Here is a 16,626-nt window from a genome sequence, read left to right on the forward strand (position 1 = left end):
TGGAAGCAATACCCACTGCTGAAATGCTGCCACCTCTAGAGCAGAATAGGGCACATGATTTACTACTACTTGCAACACCAAACGGAAGTTTAAGACAGATAGTGAAATAAATGATTTGATTGCAACTAAAGAATAATTACTGTGAGAAAGAGCCAGAACTGTAAAATATGATGATTTCACGCAGTTTACCTTGACCTTAGAGGATGAACTTGACTTGATGGAGAGATATCATCAGCTCCTGGTAAAGCAGCACCGGAGTCATCTCTCTTTAAACCCTCATTTCTTCTCACTTGCACATAAAAAGGAAACACAGATAAATTAATACCTGAATGGGCAGAAACCATGTAAAAGAATCCTATCTAAAATTCAAGGATTTATCAGACACATGAGATTACTTAGAAAGGATCAGTTTCATATGCACTTCACAAAGGCATTACAGTATTAGAGAAACTGGCATTAGGAAGTCAATTTCAGTTTTCAAAGAGATCCTATTGTTTTCCCTCTGATGAGAGCTGCTGCATAATCCTTTGAAGAAACAGGTTTGCAAGGGGTTTAAAATACAGAATTGTTAATATACTTCTCTAACTTCAAGTGTTTCATTGTCATCTGAATATGAAGAGGCAAAACTGATATGTAGAAAGTTATCATGTGCCTGGAATAGTTTCACAGCAGCTGGTAAAGATTATCTGACTCAGAACAAGGGAGTTAAAAATCACTATCTTGTGGAGCTTCCACTTTTTATTTTTGCCTGGATTCTTCTCCCTCTCCATGGTTTATGAAATACTGGATTCTCCTTTTTGACAACAGAAGTCCTATTTATTAATGTGGTCTCCATGAGAGAGTCAATATTTACTTATACACCTCTACCTCGATATAACGCTGTCCTCGGGAGCCAAAAAATCTTACTGCGTTATAGGTGAAACTGTGTTATATCGAACTCGGTTTGATCCGCCAGAGTGCGCAGCCCCGCCGCCCCAGAGCGCTGCTTTACCACGTTATATCCGAATTCGTGTTATATCGGGGTAGAGGTGTAGTAACATCAGAAATACTGCAGTTAGGGCACAATTCTGCAAGATGCAGAGACCTCTACTTTTAACTCCCACTGTCTTCAACAAGAGGGGATGGCCCTCAGCACTTTGTGGGAAGTACTCGGCAGCTTGCAGAATATATTTCCTAAGTATATGAAAACAGCAGCAGCATTCTCAGATATGAGTCATTGATTACTGCTGTGCCATCTAAGGGGTTCCCAAACTTTATTGGTTTACATACCCCCTTCTTAAAAAACTGATGTTTAAAGTACCACATGCAAATTTCTCCTTTTTTTTGTGTCCATTTGTTTTAGGCCTTAATAGACTTAAGTACTTCCAGACTCTACAGTAAAATAAAGGCCCAAGAAATCCTAAAGTGTTTGATTATAACTAGGGCTGGCCAGAAAATAAGAATTCCATTTTGTGAAAAATTCTGAGGTTTCCATATGTTTTTGTTCTGATGTGGAGCAAAACCAAGACCTTTTGAAACAGAAAGAGAGACCACTCCAGAACAGCTAGTAGCTTGGTGCTTAGCACTTGTACCTGTGACATAGTAGACCCAGGTGAGTACCCTAACCACAGAGGCATTTCTCTGTATTTCTCTCTCTGCTTTTGACTAGAAATTCCATCCCAGGCCTGAGAAACCTTCCCTACAAAAAATTAATCAAAAGTAATACGTTTATGCTGAAAGTTTGTGTTGAATGAATCAGCATTTCCCAACAAAAAAGTTGCAAAAAAGTTCCCGACCAGCTCTAATTATAACATCCTTTTTATACATCTCAGGTTTTTAGACAGGGCATGAAAAAGAAACACAATGAAGCAGCCATTATTATGTACGATTTGTTAACTCAAATTACAAGAAACATTTATGATGTCCTGTCATATTTTGGTGTGTGCCACTGAACTATGTCAATGGCTTCAGTCTGTAACTTGTCTAATTTAAATGGAAAGGTCCTGTTAATTCTCATCTGGATTATGGCTGAACAGGAGCTAGAGTTCACATTGCTTGCCTTTACAAAATTTAAATAAATACAAAACGGAGTAGTTATTGGGAGGTGGGGGGAGGAAGGAAAGAGGCACTAATGAGAAGGGAGTCTGTGGGTAAAAGGGCAAGGGGCTCTGGTATGGTGCGTGCAGAGGGGAGAGGGCTCTGGTACGTGTGTGTACAGAAAAAGGGAAGGTGGCTCAGAGGGGAAGATCATGTGTGCGCGTGCGTACAGGTTGTGTGTTGTGTAAAAAGGGAAGGAACTCAGGGAGAAGGGGCATGTGTGTGTGTGCGGTGTGTGTAAAAAAGGGAAGAGAGCTCAGGGGGGAAGGGTGTGTGTGTGTGTGTGTGTGTGTGTAAAAAAGGGAAGGGAGCTCGGGGGGAAGGGTAGGGAGGCAGAGGAGTGATGGCTGGAAGTGGGGGCTTCTGCTCCAGGAGGCCTCTTGCTCCTCAGCAGCTCTGCCCCCTCCTACCAATCAATGCCCCTACATGCTGGGCAAATTTCATAGGGGCTCACCCGGCTGTGAGAAATCTCAAATTGCAGCCAGCTGGCTGCTCTGCTGCTGAAGAGCCAGGCAGCTCTCTGTAGTCCTGAAGCCAGGCTTTCATCCACAGGCCCCAATCAATCACCCTCATCCCCACCTTCCCTGTGGGGACAAGAGGAAATTCCCCATGTGCCTCCATCTCCCAGCCCTGCAGGGGCCAGACTGCAACTTCTGTAGGGCAGGAAGGGCAGGTAGCTGCCTGGGTAGGGGCCCTTTCCTCTCAGGGCTGAAGTTGCAGGCTTTGTAGCCACTCTGAACTTGCCCTGTGTATGAGCATCTTTTTGGACAAGAAGAACAGGAGTACTTGTGGCACCTTAGAGACTAACAAATTTATTAGAGCATAAGCTTTCGTGGACTACAGCCCACTTCTTCTATATGCATCCGAAGAAGTGGGCTGTAGTCCACGAAAGCTTATGCTCTAATAAATTTGTTAGTCTCTAAGGTGCCACAAGTACTCCTGTTCTTCTTTTTGCGGATACAGACTAACACGGCTGTTACTCTGAAACCTGTCATTTTTGGACAAGAGGAGCTCTGGTGGCACAATACGGAACTTCATGAATTCGCCTCAGTAGCTTGAGCTGTGTGACTCAGGGCAATCTGGAGGCTAGGCCAATTAGAAAGCCAGCCAGCTGTGCACCAGATGAGAAGGCAGCACCCATCTGCACAGCCACACTGCACAACACACTACTAAAGAAAATTACTTTGTTGGCATGGTCAGCGAGTGCTACTCATCATTACAGCTGAAAGCAGGCGTTTTTTGTAGTGGGTATTACAAAGAACAACAAAGGTATTTACTTCAGGACAATTGGAAGAGAGAAAAAATAAATGTGCGAAACCTTGAGAGAGTAAATCACTTGCTGTAATTGCATAAACAAAGCCGGAACAAAAAGTCAAATTGGTAAGGGACTAATTAGCAGTAAAATATTAGCGGTTTGAATTAAAAAACTTTGTGCGGCGCTGGCTATATTATATACTTCCCTGTCACAACGTTTTTCAATTCAAACCGCTAATATTTTACTGCTACTTAGTCATTTACCAGTTTGACTTTTTGTTTTCTGCGTACTCATTGGATTTTGTTTTAAATCTTCCATGTGTGTGCATTTGTTTACTTTCTTTTGAGTTGGTCTTTATTTTATTTGTCACAGTTCTTACCTTGCCTGAAATCTGGCTCAGAAGAAGTAATCGATGGACTTTCACTGGAGGTACTATAGACATCACTGTAGTAAGATTTGTACCTTCTCAAAGGTTCTAAAAGTTGAAAGCAAAGTGTTAGGAAAGCAACGGAGCAAAAATTCTTAGGCAAAATCAAATGTGAATAAGTATTTAAACGACCCCCTCAGGACATCTAAACATTTCTGTGGCCACAGTTTTAAAACCTAAGAACAGTCACCGCATATTGTGCTGTCCCATCCTGCCTGAATATGCTCCTTGATCCTGCACACTATTCAGTCCCCCTTCCCTCCTTCTAATCTCTCAGCAGATCCCCTCTTTCCAAACTCTCTTCTACAATGACTCTCACATTGAACTTATCATTGTTAGTTCAATTAAAACCAAAGCTAGACAGTATTGAGTACAATGGGGCCTTTCTGGGGGGAAGGGGACTCTTAGACATTTCCATAATAAAAATAAAATAATATGTATTAAAATATTATTGTGGCAGAGTGGGATATGATGGTATGTACTGTATTTTATATGACGTGTGGAAATACTGGCACTGAGGTTTCCCTAGTCTGGTCGTGTACTGCATCCCAGACAGCTGCCCTGTGCCTGAGACAGGATTTTTTTTTTTACATCATGTTGAAGGACCATCATGGAGCAATCTGGGGTTATCTCTTTGAATGAGCCAACTACTGGCCCACCCCCATGACATAATGGTCCTTCAACATGAAAGCCCACCAGGGACAGGAAGGAAAAGCATGACTGGTGGATCAGGAGCGTCTCAGTTTGAGCACATGACACAGAAAAGGGTGGTATTTCACAGCAGGGTCTGCTCTGTGCAGGGGGCCGACCACCATGACACACAGGAGAGAGGGCAGGAGGGATGCTGCCCGGCCTGAAACACAGAAAAACTTCAGACTCATAAACAAGGTGAGCTCAGACTAGAAGAGGGTGTCTCTCAGGACTTTGTCAGTTTCAATTATCTGTAACTCTGCAGTGCTTTAAGAGTAAAGTCAGTGAAATTAAGAAATTCTCTCACTAAGCCTGTGGTCTTTGCTTTCCCGCTACACACCTTGTCTCTGAAGAGGTTAAATGAGTAAGTCCAGAGTGCCCACTGCCCAAGCAGGATGGAGGGAGCATATGGAAGCAACTGGTGGGGCTCAGGAGGTCTCAGGGCTTGTCTATACCACAAATGCTACAGCAGCATAGCTGTCGCGATGTAGCTATGCCAGTGTAATGCTGTCGTGTAGACACTTGCGACAGCAATGGAAGGGTTTTTTCCATTGTTGCAGTTAATCCACCCCTTCAAAAGGCAGTAGGTAGGTTGATGGAAGAATTCTTCTGGCGACCTAGTACTGACTACACCGGCACTTAGGTTGGCTCACTTACATCTCTCAGGGTGTGAATTTTTCACACCCCTGAGCAATGTAGTGAGGTTGACCTCAGTTTTAGCTATAGACCAGGCCTCAGACGCAGCTGACTGCATTTCTAAGACAGTGGCATCCCATGGCCAAAGGAAGGGCTTTAGAGACCCAGATCTAGAAAGAGTTGGGTCCAGGCGCAACGGACTGTTGACCACCTGGTGGGTAACTGGGCCAGTTTGTAACAATTATATTAATTTACTGTGTGTCAATTATTAAAAATAATAACAAATACATAATATAATAATAAAAAATAAAAGAGCCCACCAGGCATATTCTTGCAATACAGTCTTCATCCTATTTTATGTAAATCTACCTCCCTTATGTTCCACCCTCAAGCTTGATGTCATCTCTTTCTGCATCACGTCACGTAATATCTAACCAATTCTAAAATCCTCAGTGCAAGAGCCATACCCTAATTTTCCTCTGTAAAGTGCAATGAACACTTACAGTGCTATTTTAGAAGCAATGTGAACAGCAACACAAACACTGAGCCTTCTGAATTCAGACTACTAAGTTTTTTATTAATACGAATACAAAATAATATTTAAATGAAGTGAATTTGTGTGTAGAACCACAATTTTGTAAAGCAGCACAGACTTACATCCTTTCATTTTATTCAGTGCCAAACATAGTGGTACTGTACCAAAAGTAATAAAGCTGGCAGATGTTAGTTATCTCATGGGGATAGTTCAGGATGTGTGTTTGATTTTTACTTTAGGCTTTAGAATTTGTTAATTTCCATTAAACATAGAATTTTAATAAATCCCTCAGATTAGGAGCAGCTCATTATTTTATTTAATAAGCAATATAACATTAATGTTACATCTATATAGTATTATTTTCCCTGCAATGTAGTAATCTCATGCTATTTCTTGTTTTCCTTCAACAGTGTTCAGAATAAGATTACTTTCTTTAGCATAAACCATGACTCATCTAAACTTACATCTCTCATCTTTGTCTCACTCTCACATTGAAGTGTGCTCCAGCAAAGCTCAAATAGTTTCTCTGATTGAAAGTTAAATAAATAAAATCTTCCTAGTTCAATTGGCTTGGCATAAGGGATGTGGGGAGGGTGATATGAAGAACTAAGAAGAGTATTCAATTAATACTGGTTCAGACTGATTTAAACGTATACATCAGGCTTAAAGAAAAGATTCTACTTCCTTAGCCCAAATGTCAAAAATTTACTTTTTCCTCAAAAAAGTTAACTACCCTCAATTTAATACGAACTCCTTAAAGAGAGACAGTGCACAAGTCTTTTTAGTCTTTTTTCAAAAGGACAGAGCAACTCAGTTTATCCCAGCTGGTTGCCTGAATATAAAAAAATAATGAGTTTAACAAGAGTTCTGTATATTACAATCAGTAACATTTAGCTATTTCACACATAGTAATCAATTATAGCAACACTCGTAACTCATGTTAAGCAACGGATACGAAGACAGAAAATTACAGAATTTTCTGCCTCAATAGTTTGCAAGGAGTGGATCTAGTGTTTCCGATACAGTAACTGTTATACATAGTCCTGCAGCATTATAAGATTCAAAGGGACACTGTGTCAGGTAGTGTTGACCCAATATGTTGACTGTGTTTTAAAAACAAACTTCACTAAATGCTAACATACCAATATACCAGTTAGGAAGGCTTTCCTGCAATTGAGAACAACAACTACAATAATAATAAATCTGTGAAAATATTTCTTATTTGTATATACAACATTCTCATCAGTATTTGCTACCTAAGCACTGCTGCATTGAATGCATGAGAACCAGAAAGGGAAAGAGACTAGTTTGCAAGGTAAATTAAATGTAAGAAATACAAAATGCCATGAATAGAGAAAAGAAAGATTCTGCAAGTTGTTTGTGCAGGCAGATTTTGTCTTGGGTTTGTAACAAGTCCACTTGTCTATGCTTCAAGCAAGACTTCAGTCTGATGAGGCTGGCAGAGCTACTGTACCAAAAAACTGGTACCAAAACACTGAACTGCAAACCACTGCCCCTCTTATCAGTAGCTTGTTCATTATAGATTTTCAAGTGTGTTAAGCTGACTCCAGGGAGGAAAATTAAAAGATTTTAATAGTCCATCTAATCAATAATCTGGGTTTCCCAAACTGAGAACTGTGGCTAGGAGGAGTATAAAAAGGAGTTATTGGGGGTGAGGAAAGAGTGTCACAGGGAATATACAAATTTGCAAAAAAATAATTTTCAAAGGATAAAAACCAGATATGCAAGGTAAGACTTGCAGTGGTGTTTTCCTTTAAGGGACAGCAGGATGTAGGGCTTTACTGCTGATTTAGCCTGTTAGAAGGAGTTAAAACTCAGCAGCAAACTAGTGGGCACACTCATCAGCCACAGAAGACAGAATAAGGCTCCAACCACCATTCGGTCTAGGTCTCTTTCTTCAAGGCTGGTTTTATTAACAAAATATGCAAAAAGCTCAAAATAATGCCAGCACTGGGTGAGAGGGGCCAGGCTGCCCCACCTTCCACCAGCTGGCAAGGGAAACTCTTTCCCCACAGGCCACAGCCCCTGGTGCATGGGGAGCCCGCCAGGGCTGGGGAGGGTCACGTTACGGCAGGATGGGGAGTAGCTGGAGAGTGCTGCTCTTTGGCTATACCCAGCTGGCGTATGGTCCCTGGATTCAGGGCAGGGAATCAGAACTGTCCGCGGTTAGTTCTCAGCTTCATTTCCCCCTCTGCTGGGTTGTCCTGAGGGGCTTTGTGCTGGGAGGGATCCCACCTTTCCTGGGGACTCCCCTAGGCTCAGGTAAAGCCAGTTGGGCTCCTATCCTGTTCTCCATGGGGCTCCTATAGCCAGAATTACTCTCCCATTCCTCCCTCTGCAACCTAGCATGCAGGCAGACCAGCAGTGAGGAAGCTGTTAAGCAGTTGCAGAAGAGAGGAACAGCAGCTTCTCCCAGCGCTGCCAGCTCACACCAGAGCTGTTCCTGGCCTGGGGCAGTAGGTGAAGCAGTGATGGGAAGCCACTGAGGAGGCTGCACCCCTTGTCACCTCCCTATGGTGACAGGCTGATCCAGATGCTTCAGTCTGAGGCATCCTCAGGGGTCATAGACTGGACACCTCTAGATTGTAAATTTGCTTCCGCTATAGTATAATAATAATATAGTGCATCCAGTATACAGTAATACTGGGCAAAATCATGAAGTCCTTTTCTCAAGTCCTTACTCAGGCAAAATTCCCATTGACTTCAATGAACCACATTTGGATTTAACTTGGGAGTGGAATGGGAGTTTTGCCTGAATAAGTAAAAACCAGAGTTTCACAACTCTCACAATATTCAAGTCTCAGCTCCTGGCATCATCTGATTGATTATGTGAGAATCTTAGCTTTCATTTTAAAAATGAAAGCAAGTTTCAAAGGACTGTACTCCACAAACCACTCAGGCTAGAAAGTCTTCACACCATGTCCCTCTGAAAGGCTCAAAACCAGAAAGAACCCAAAGTTTATTATTTTTGAAAATATCATGATTTGGGGGGGGGGGTCCAACTTGTGAGTTTTGAATGCCTGGAGTTACAATGTTGAAATACTGAACAGAGACTTCTGGATTAAGCCCACTCTGCAGTAATATTCACATGTTACAGTATAATGGGTAGTGTAATGATTTGTGTTTCTTGTATAAATGAGTGCAATATTGTAATGTTTAGATTTCAGTGTTGTAACTAGGGTGGAGTCTCCTAATAACCATAATGTCTCAATCATTTAACATCTTAGTAGATCCACCTTGAATTAAAATGTCTTATAAACAGACCCGGTGAGCTGTTAATGAAACTGTAAGTTACAATGAGGAGCAGCCACAATCCAGCAGTGAACAAAATAGTATGGCTTGCAAACCAGTGCTCATGCTGATCTGTATTTGGTTTGTACTTTTTCAAGCTGCCTGTCAAAATCAGCAAAGCACAACCTTACAGGCACTTAACACTAATACGACACATCATTTACCCAAGGCAAGATATGCAAGCCCAGACAAGTAACATACAGAAAGGCTCATCCCAGCCAACTGCACAACAGAAATTAAAGACCCACATTTAGCCTGGAATTTTGTCATCCTGAACACATGACTCAAATTACAGAGATACAGGTTTTTAAATGCAGTATTACACAAATTACTGGCTTTACAAAGGATAGAGAGAAAGAGGAAGAGAGTGAGAGATGGGGGAGTTAAACAAGTATTGCCGAGGGAAAAAAACTTTTTTTAAAGAAAGATAGCTAAACCATTTCAAAAGACTATTATTTAATAGGAAAAAATTTAATACGTAGTGAGTTCTGCCCATTTTTCCCTTTAAAGGGACACAGCCAACTTAAATATGGCCCAAATTAAAATTGTGTAAAAAACCCAAGCTTTTATAAAACTTAAGGCCATTAGAAAGATTTACATAATTTTTTTAAAAAAATATTTCAATGAAAGCATCCCATTGCAGTGTTTGAAACCCAAATATTGAAAGTGAAATCGGGCTATAAAGAAAAGCAAAATCAACTTCCCTGAATTTTCACTGTTCAAATCAACAAAAATGCAAAAAATTAACCAGAGAACATAGAGTGACAAATAAGTCAAATTTTAAAGATTTTTACTCTTTAAATTATTGAAAGGGTTATTAAGAAATAAATATGTTAATTTAAAATAGATAAAGCCCAATTCTGTTCCCACTGAAACTAACAGCAAAACTTCCAGAAACTTTAAAGGTGCAAGATATTTAAGACACGTGTTTCCTTTAAAAAACTGACAAAATACCTGTCACTTCTTTTCTGTTGCAACCATGAAGTTGTCGAAATAATTCTACACTTATGTTAGCACACATTATTACGAAGGAAATGCCGGAGCTGGCCCTTGTGCCCAGCCACACAGATATGATTCAGAAATCCTATGATTTAAAATTATCGTCTTTTTTTCCCTCTGTGAGAAGCCAATTTACAAAATCTTCGTGGAATTCTTTATGTAAGTGAATGAAACATTATCTCCAACATATAAAATCATTTTATTTTTCCACTCTTCAGCCACTAAGATATAATTTTTAAACACTGGTCTAACACAAAATTCAACCCTCTCCATACTGGACATACCAATCGTGACAATCCATTTGACCAGCACTAACTTTTTTAAACCATTCTTATGCATGAGGATTACACGTGTAGTTGTGAGATGTCTGAACAGGGCCTTTTTTGCTGTTACACGCAAACAATATGTTACATTTCTCATTTATAGCAAACTCTCAGATCTCCTGCTAACTAAATCTATGTACAATAGAGTAAGTAACTAAAGGATTGGAAGACAAAATATGTATTTCATTGCCTTTGTAAGATTAGTTCATAAAAGGATCCAACTGTTTAGTCTATAGCTGAATGGTGTTGACATTTTTGTGGGGAACCTCCCAGCCAATTCATGAACATTTTTATTCCAACCCCAGCCACCTTTCTGACCAGCTCCAGATTAGACTAGAGGTCCCCACTGTGCAGTCTGTGGCACTCTGGTGGTCTACAGTGCACTTGCTGGTTGTCTGCTGAGAGCTGTCTGGACACATGGGGCTTCTTCTTGTTTCAAGCTGCTACAGCACATTAAAAGACATCTTAAAGAGAGATTTAAAATGTTCCTAACATCACTCTTCCATTTCCTGTAGTTGCTACAGGGAAGTTATACAAACACAGACTGGATAAATCAGGTGGGTCTTCAGAATCAGAAGTGGAGTGATATTGGTTTCTGAGATAGCTATACTGAAACTTTGTATTGAACTATGTAATTCAAGAATACCAGATTAAGGCCATTACAGTGGACAGTGTAACTACTTTGCACATTTTGAAAGAAAATAGAAACGCAAAGGTATATAAAATGGGGATGGGCCCAGAAACAAAACCTGAGATTCAACCTCTCTTCCACAAAAAAAATGGGGAAAGGGTTCATTATCTGAATGGGAATCTGAATTTTGCAGATCACACCCACCTGTAAAACCCATCTTTAAAAATTAGCAATGATGCAAGTACTATTTCTCATTAATATCCTCACTCCGCATGGGAATGATTGACATATGTGACAAAACCCTTCCTTCAACTTTCACATTGTGTGTTTCAACTTCTGCATCACCCCACTCAACACTGCACCTAAAACTGCAACTCTCAAGGGCAAGCTGATAAAAAGATTCTAATGCGATGAGTCTATTTCATTAACAAGGTGCGGTTCATGCTCCTGCATGAAAACATTTCAGTTGCACAACTCATCAGCTCAGGTATTTAATCAGCCATGCTCACAGGTAAGAGGACTGTAGCATCAATGGTGCAGTTTCACAGAATACTTAGCCTGGATTCTTGTTTTCATTGCAAATGCCAAAAGTTCAAAAGCTCAGCGAAAGTAATAAGAGTAAAATATCTTGATATTAGGTACAAATGAGAAACTAGTAATTCTGGTGTGAAATAGGTTCACTTAAGTACTCCTTATTTACTTAACCACACTAAAGGAAACCAGTTTTATCCAGTTCTCCTCCCAACAGTGAGGAGTAGAGCCAAAGAAGTGTGGATTTGTCCTTTGGCTTTTTGGAGACAGAGTGCTGCTCCAATTGCGCTGCTATTTTCTTACTATAGAAGCAGAGCACAGCAGAAGCAAACCCACCTGTACGCAGTATTGCTAATTTCAAATAATAAACAAATTTGAGTTGGGCCACAAAAATCATGAGATTTTAAAAACTCTGGATTCTTCTCATTTGCCTTCTGGGTTTCAAGCCTTTATGGGTCATGTTCTTCCAGCTCTTCTCTACAATCAGGATAGCTAGAAACTTTCATGTTATAAAAAGTAAGCTGAGATTCTTGTGCTATCACATGACTCCAGAAGCTGGGGCTTTAAGAAAAAAAACCTGTGTCACAAGACTCACAAGAAAGTTGTGAGAGCTGGCAGTAGTCTGTGTGAAAGCAGCCTAAGAGAGCTTCCAACACCATGGAAAATATCAGAGGGGCCACAGAAGTAGTTTACTAGTTAATGGGTGAAAGCCTAAGGTATCATAAAAAGTTTTGTTTTACTATGGTAGGTTGAGAGGGGGAAATGGTGGTGGAGCCAGGGAACAGACTGAAAATAAGGGAAAGGTGTAATGAAAGAGGGCAGAATGAATGACAGAGGGAAGGACAGAGAAGAGAACTGAGGAACTCAGTGAGAGGAGGAAGAGACAGAGACCGACTCCTAGCCATACAAAATGTTGTCAGTCACACTTAGTGGTTGTTTCAAGAAGACACTGAGAAGCACAAAGGGAGGGCCAGATCAACTGGGATAAAGGTAGAAAAATTGAAAATAAAAGAGAGGGAAGAACTGAAGATGGCTGTTCGGATTCTTTAGCATTCAAATGCTTCCAGACTGCACATTTAACAAAAACATCCATGGGATGTTTTCTTAACCTTCCTAGCCTCTCCATACCTGGATTCAGCAAGATCAACTTCTGCTATTCAGGATCCCTGCTCTCTGTCTTCCCTGCCTCCCCATTTCATCCACAGTATGCTACAACACCAGTGCTTATCTGTACTTCCCTACTTTTGTGCCACAAGATCTCTTCAGTGCATAAGCAAGGAGATTCCTGGCACCCCCTTGGTACTCCAGAATTTTGAAGACCACCATCACCCTACCGTCGATACTGCTGAGAGAGACATGCATATTAATCATAGCAATAAAGCAATTAATTTTTTATCATGTTTATCCTTGAAAATGGGTAATTAAACACAAGCAAAAAGTCAACACATAAAAGGATGGGGGAGGGCACAAATAGACTAACACTGAAACGTCACCAAACTGCAGCATGCTATACTGCCAGACGCAATCAGGGGCAGGCCTGGGATCTAAAAACCAAAGTCAGCTTTAGAGCTTTCAGAAGATACCATCAATTTCATGGTTAAGAAGGTGGTGAAAGTGAGGGGTGGAGAAGAACACACAATGCTAATCATGCTCTTTGAACAGCAAGCAGTGCTTGCAAAAAGTACAGGGTAAATGACATTTCCCACTCTGTATGAGGACGCTTGCCTGTAGGTGCCAAGCAACAATTGCTAAGTTTCCAGAGAACAACACAACTAATCTATTCGCTTTGCAAAGAAGAATTTACTGCTCAGCTTCATAATGTATTATAACTTCACAACTGGAAATCCCAGGACAGCTCTGAGATCACAAAAAGAAAGGTACAAACTGTAACACACTAAAAGATGTCCTAACACTTGAGAAACAGCAGACATTCAAGGACAATGAATACGAACACTGCAAACATCTCCTTTCCACCTCCCCACTCTCTGCTAGCCTCTGTGCTGTCGAGGGGGACAAAAGTCTTGGGGAAGGAGAACATCAAGCTGGAGCAGAAACAATCCCATAGTTGGGACCCTCCTTCCAGATGATGTCACGGAATCCTCTCACACTAAGGATACCTCTCCGGGGAGAGGAGAGGACCCCTTTTATTAGGAAGAGATGGGTAACAGCAATGAGAGATATGATAACTAGAAATACAGGGTTTGTAATGACTGAGAGAACCACATGCTAAATTGCCTGCTAGGGGCAAAGATTGCGGACCTCTTGAGATATGTAGACAGACTTACGTGCAGTGCTGCGGTTATGGTTCATGTAGGCACCAATGATACAGGGAAAGTTAGGGGATATATCCTGGAGGCCAAATTTAGGCGGCTACGTAAGAGATTGAAGTCCAGGACCTCTATGGTAGCATTCTCTGAAATGCTTCCAGTTCCACACGCAGGGCCAGTTAGACAGACAGAGCTGTAGGGTCTCAGTGAACAGATGAGATGATGGTTTTCAGAGGAAAGATTTAGGTTTATCAGGAACTGGGGACCCTTTGGGAAAGGAGAAGCCTATACAAGAAGGATGCGTTCCACCAAAACCAAAATGGAACCAGATTGTTGGCATTTAAAGTTAAAAAGAGCCTCAAACTACATGTATATGCCAAATTAAAAAAAAAAAAAAAAAAAAAAAAAAAAAAAGGTAGGAGGACCAAAAAAATGCCACCATGGCTAAATAACAAGTAAAAGAGGTGGTTAGAAACAAAAAGGCATCTTGTAAAAACTGAAAGTCAAATACTACTGAGGAAAATAGAAAGGAACTCTAGCAAGTCAAGTGTAAAAGTATACTTTGGCAGGGCCAAAAAAAATCTGAAGAGCAACAGCAAAAGACGCAAAAGTAAATAGCAATTTTTTTTAAGTATATCAGAAGCAGGAAGCCTGCCAAACAATCATTGGGCCACTGGATAACTGAGGTGGGAAAGGAGCATTCAAAGAAGACAAGGCCGTTGCAGAGATGCTAACTGAATTCTTTGCAGACGACGTGAAAGAGATTCCCACACCTGAGCCATTCCTTTTAGATGACAAATCTGAGGAACTGTCCCTGACTGAGGTGTCAAGAGAGGTAGTTTTGGAAATATGAAATTGCAGAACTACTAATTGTGGTATGTAACCTATCACTTAAATCAGCCGCTGTAACAGATGGGCTGTGGATAGCTAATGTAATACCAAATTTTAAAAAGGGCTCCAGTGACAATGCTGGCAATTACAGGCTGGTAAGCCTGACTTCAGTGCCAGGCAATTAGTTGAAACTACAGTAAAGAACAGAATTATCAGACACGCAGATGAAGACGATATGTTGGGGGTCTTGTAAAGGGAAATCATGCCTCACCAATCTATGAAAATTATTTGAGGGGGTCAATAAACACGTGGAAAGGGGTGATCCAGTGGATATATATTTGAACTTTCAGAAAGCCTTTGATGAGGTCCCTCACCAAAAGCTCTTAAGCAAATAGGCAGTCATGGGATAAGATGGAAGACCCTCTTATGGACCAGTAACTGGTTAAAAGACAGGAGACAAAGTGTGGGAATAAAAGGTCAGTTTTCACAATGGAGAGAGATAAATAGTGGGGTCTCCCAAGGATCCGTACTGGGACAAGTGCTTTCAATATATTCACAAACGATCTGAAAAAAAGGGGTAACCAGCGAGGTGGTAAAGTTTGCAGATGATACTAAATTACTCAAGATAGTTAAGTCCAAAGCTGACTGTGAAGAGTTACAAAAGGAATCTCACAGAACTGGGTATCAAAATGGCAGATGAAATTCTATATTGATAAAGGCAAAGTAATGCACATTGGAAAACATAATTCCAACTATACTTACAAAATGATGGGGTCTAAATTAGCTATCACCACTCAAGAAAGAGATCTTGGAATCATTGTGAATAGTTCTCTGTAAACATCTCCTCAATGTATAGTGGCAGTCAAAAGAGTGAACAGAATGTTAGGAACCATTAGGAAAGGGACAGATAATAAGATAGAAAATATCGTAATGGCACTATACAAATCCATGGTACACCCACACCTTGAATACTGTGTGTTTTTAGTGTTCGTAATTGGATCATGTATACTTGAATTCAGAGAAGATTTTCCTCCCCCCCCAATCTTCTAGCTAAGCTGTTGACAATCAACAACTATCTAAATTTTCATTAGAATAGAGAAGTGAAATGACCTTATATCTGAGCTGAACACAATACTGCAAGTTAATGAACTAAGCACCTCGCATGAGTTATCCTTAACAAGTTTATGAAGTTAAACTTGAAACATTCCGTTTCAAAACCCAACTGCGTAGTTTAATATAATGCAGCCTATGTGGTCTGCAACTTTTTGCAAGCTTCCGTATTACAGTGCTGCTATAATTAAGGTTGTGTTAGCCTTTCCACTATAAGCCCTATTTTTAAAGAGTTTGTAATTTGGTTGTCAAATGTGTTCTGAGTGAAAACTTTGAACACCAGATCCCATGCGTGGGAACATTTTTTAAAATAAACCACATTCAACCCATTAAGTTACATGAACAACACAAAAGTTTCTCAGCTTAACTCAAAATAAGATAGATTTAAAAGTAAGATGTGGCTTTTTGTCGTCTTAAAGTTCCTTTGTGATGCAAAAAGAAAATTATATTCAGCACAGTTTAGTCTACACTAAGATCTAATGCCTTTTTGTAATTTGAGACAAAAGAAAAAAAAGAAAAGCAGAGGTTTATTGACCTGCATATCCCCCCAAACATTTCAAATCCCCCCCAAAACAGGTCTTGCAAATAGACACTTCTTCCCAGCCAGGCCCCTGTAACACACGTCTTCCTACAGCACTATAGTTCTACCTTTTGGCCAGCATCAAGGATCTGTTCCTTTGTGCTAAATGCCCTCATTATTGAGATACCCTTTCCTCCCCATAACCTCTTTCTCTAAAGGTGGAACATCATCATTTTCCAGCACCCCCTTCCTTCAGGTCACTCTGGGCCAGGTGTGAAGATGTGATGATCTGGGAAGGAGAGAGGACACTGCACTTGCACCCTTTCTCTGGATCCTCTCATGCTTTCTTCTTTCTGGGCAGTTCCTTCCTAACCTGAGATCAGCCTCCTACCTGTCAGGTGTGTGATGTTCCATGGGAAAGAGTCAGATAGCCATCTATGAGGTGCTGACCTAAGCCATTGCTATCTGCTTCCAAAGGATGGA

At 40.7% G+C, this 16,626-nt stretch overlaps 1 protein-coding gene across 15 annotated transcripts in view; it reads right to left on the reverse strand.

Moving 5' to 3' along the window:
• PTPN13 (protein tyrosine phosphatase non-receptor type 13) overlaps window positions 1-16,626 on the reverse strand; it is a 188,498-nt gene that overhangs the window by 69,250 nt on the left and 102,622 nt on the right. For all 15 annotated transcript variants that reach the window (XM_065596146.1, XM_065596141.1, XM_065596140.1 and 12 more), the window contains exons 8-9: window positions 3,711-3,806; window positions 190-289 (exon numbers count right to left, since the gene is read on the reverse strand). In XM_065596146.1, the coding sequence (XP_065452218.1) occupies window positions 190-289; window positions 3,711-3,806 (196 nt within the window). The remainder of the gene's footprint in view (window positions 1-189; window positions 290-3,710; window positions 3,807-16,626) is intronic.

This window comes from Chrysemys picta, chromosome 5 (assembly GCF_011386835.1).
Source record: "Chrysemys picta bellii isolate R12L10 chromosome 5, ASM1138683v2, whole genome shotgun sequence".
Taxonomy (NCBI): Eukaryota; Metazoa; Chordata; order Testudines; family Emydidae; genus Chrysemys; species Chrysemys picta.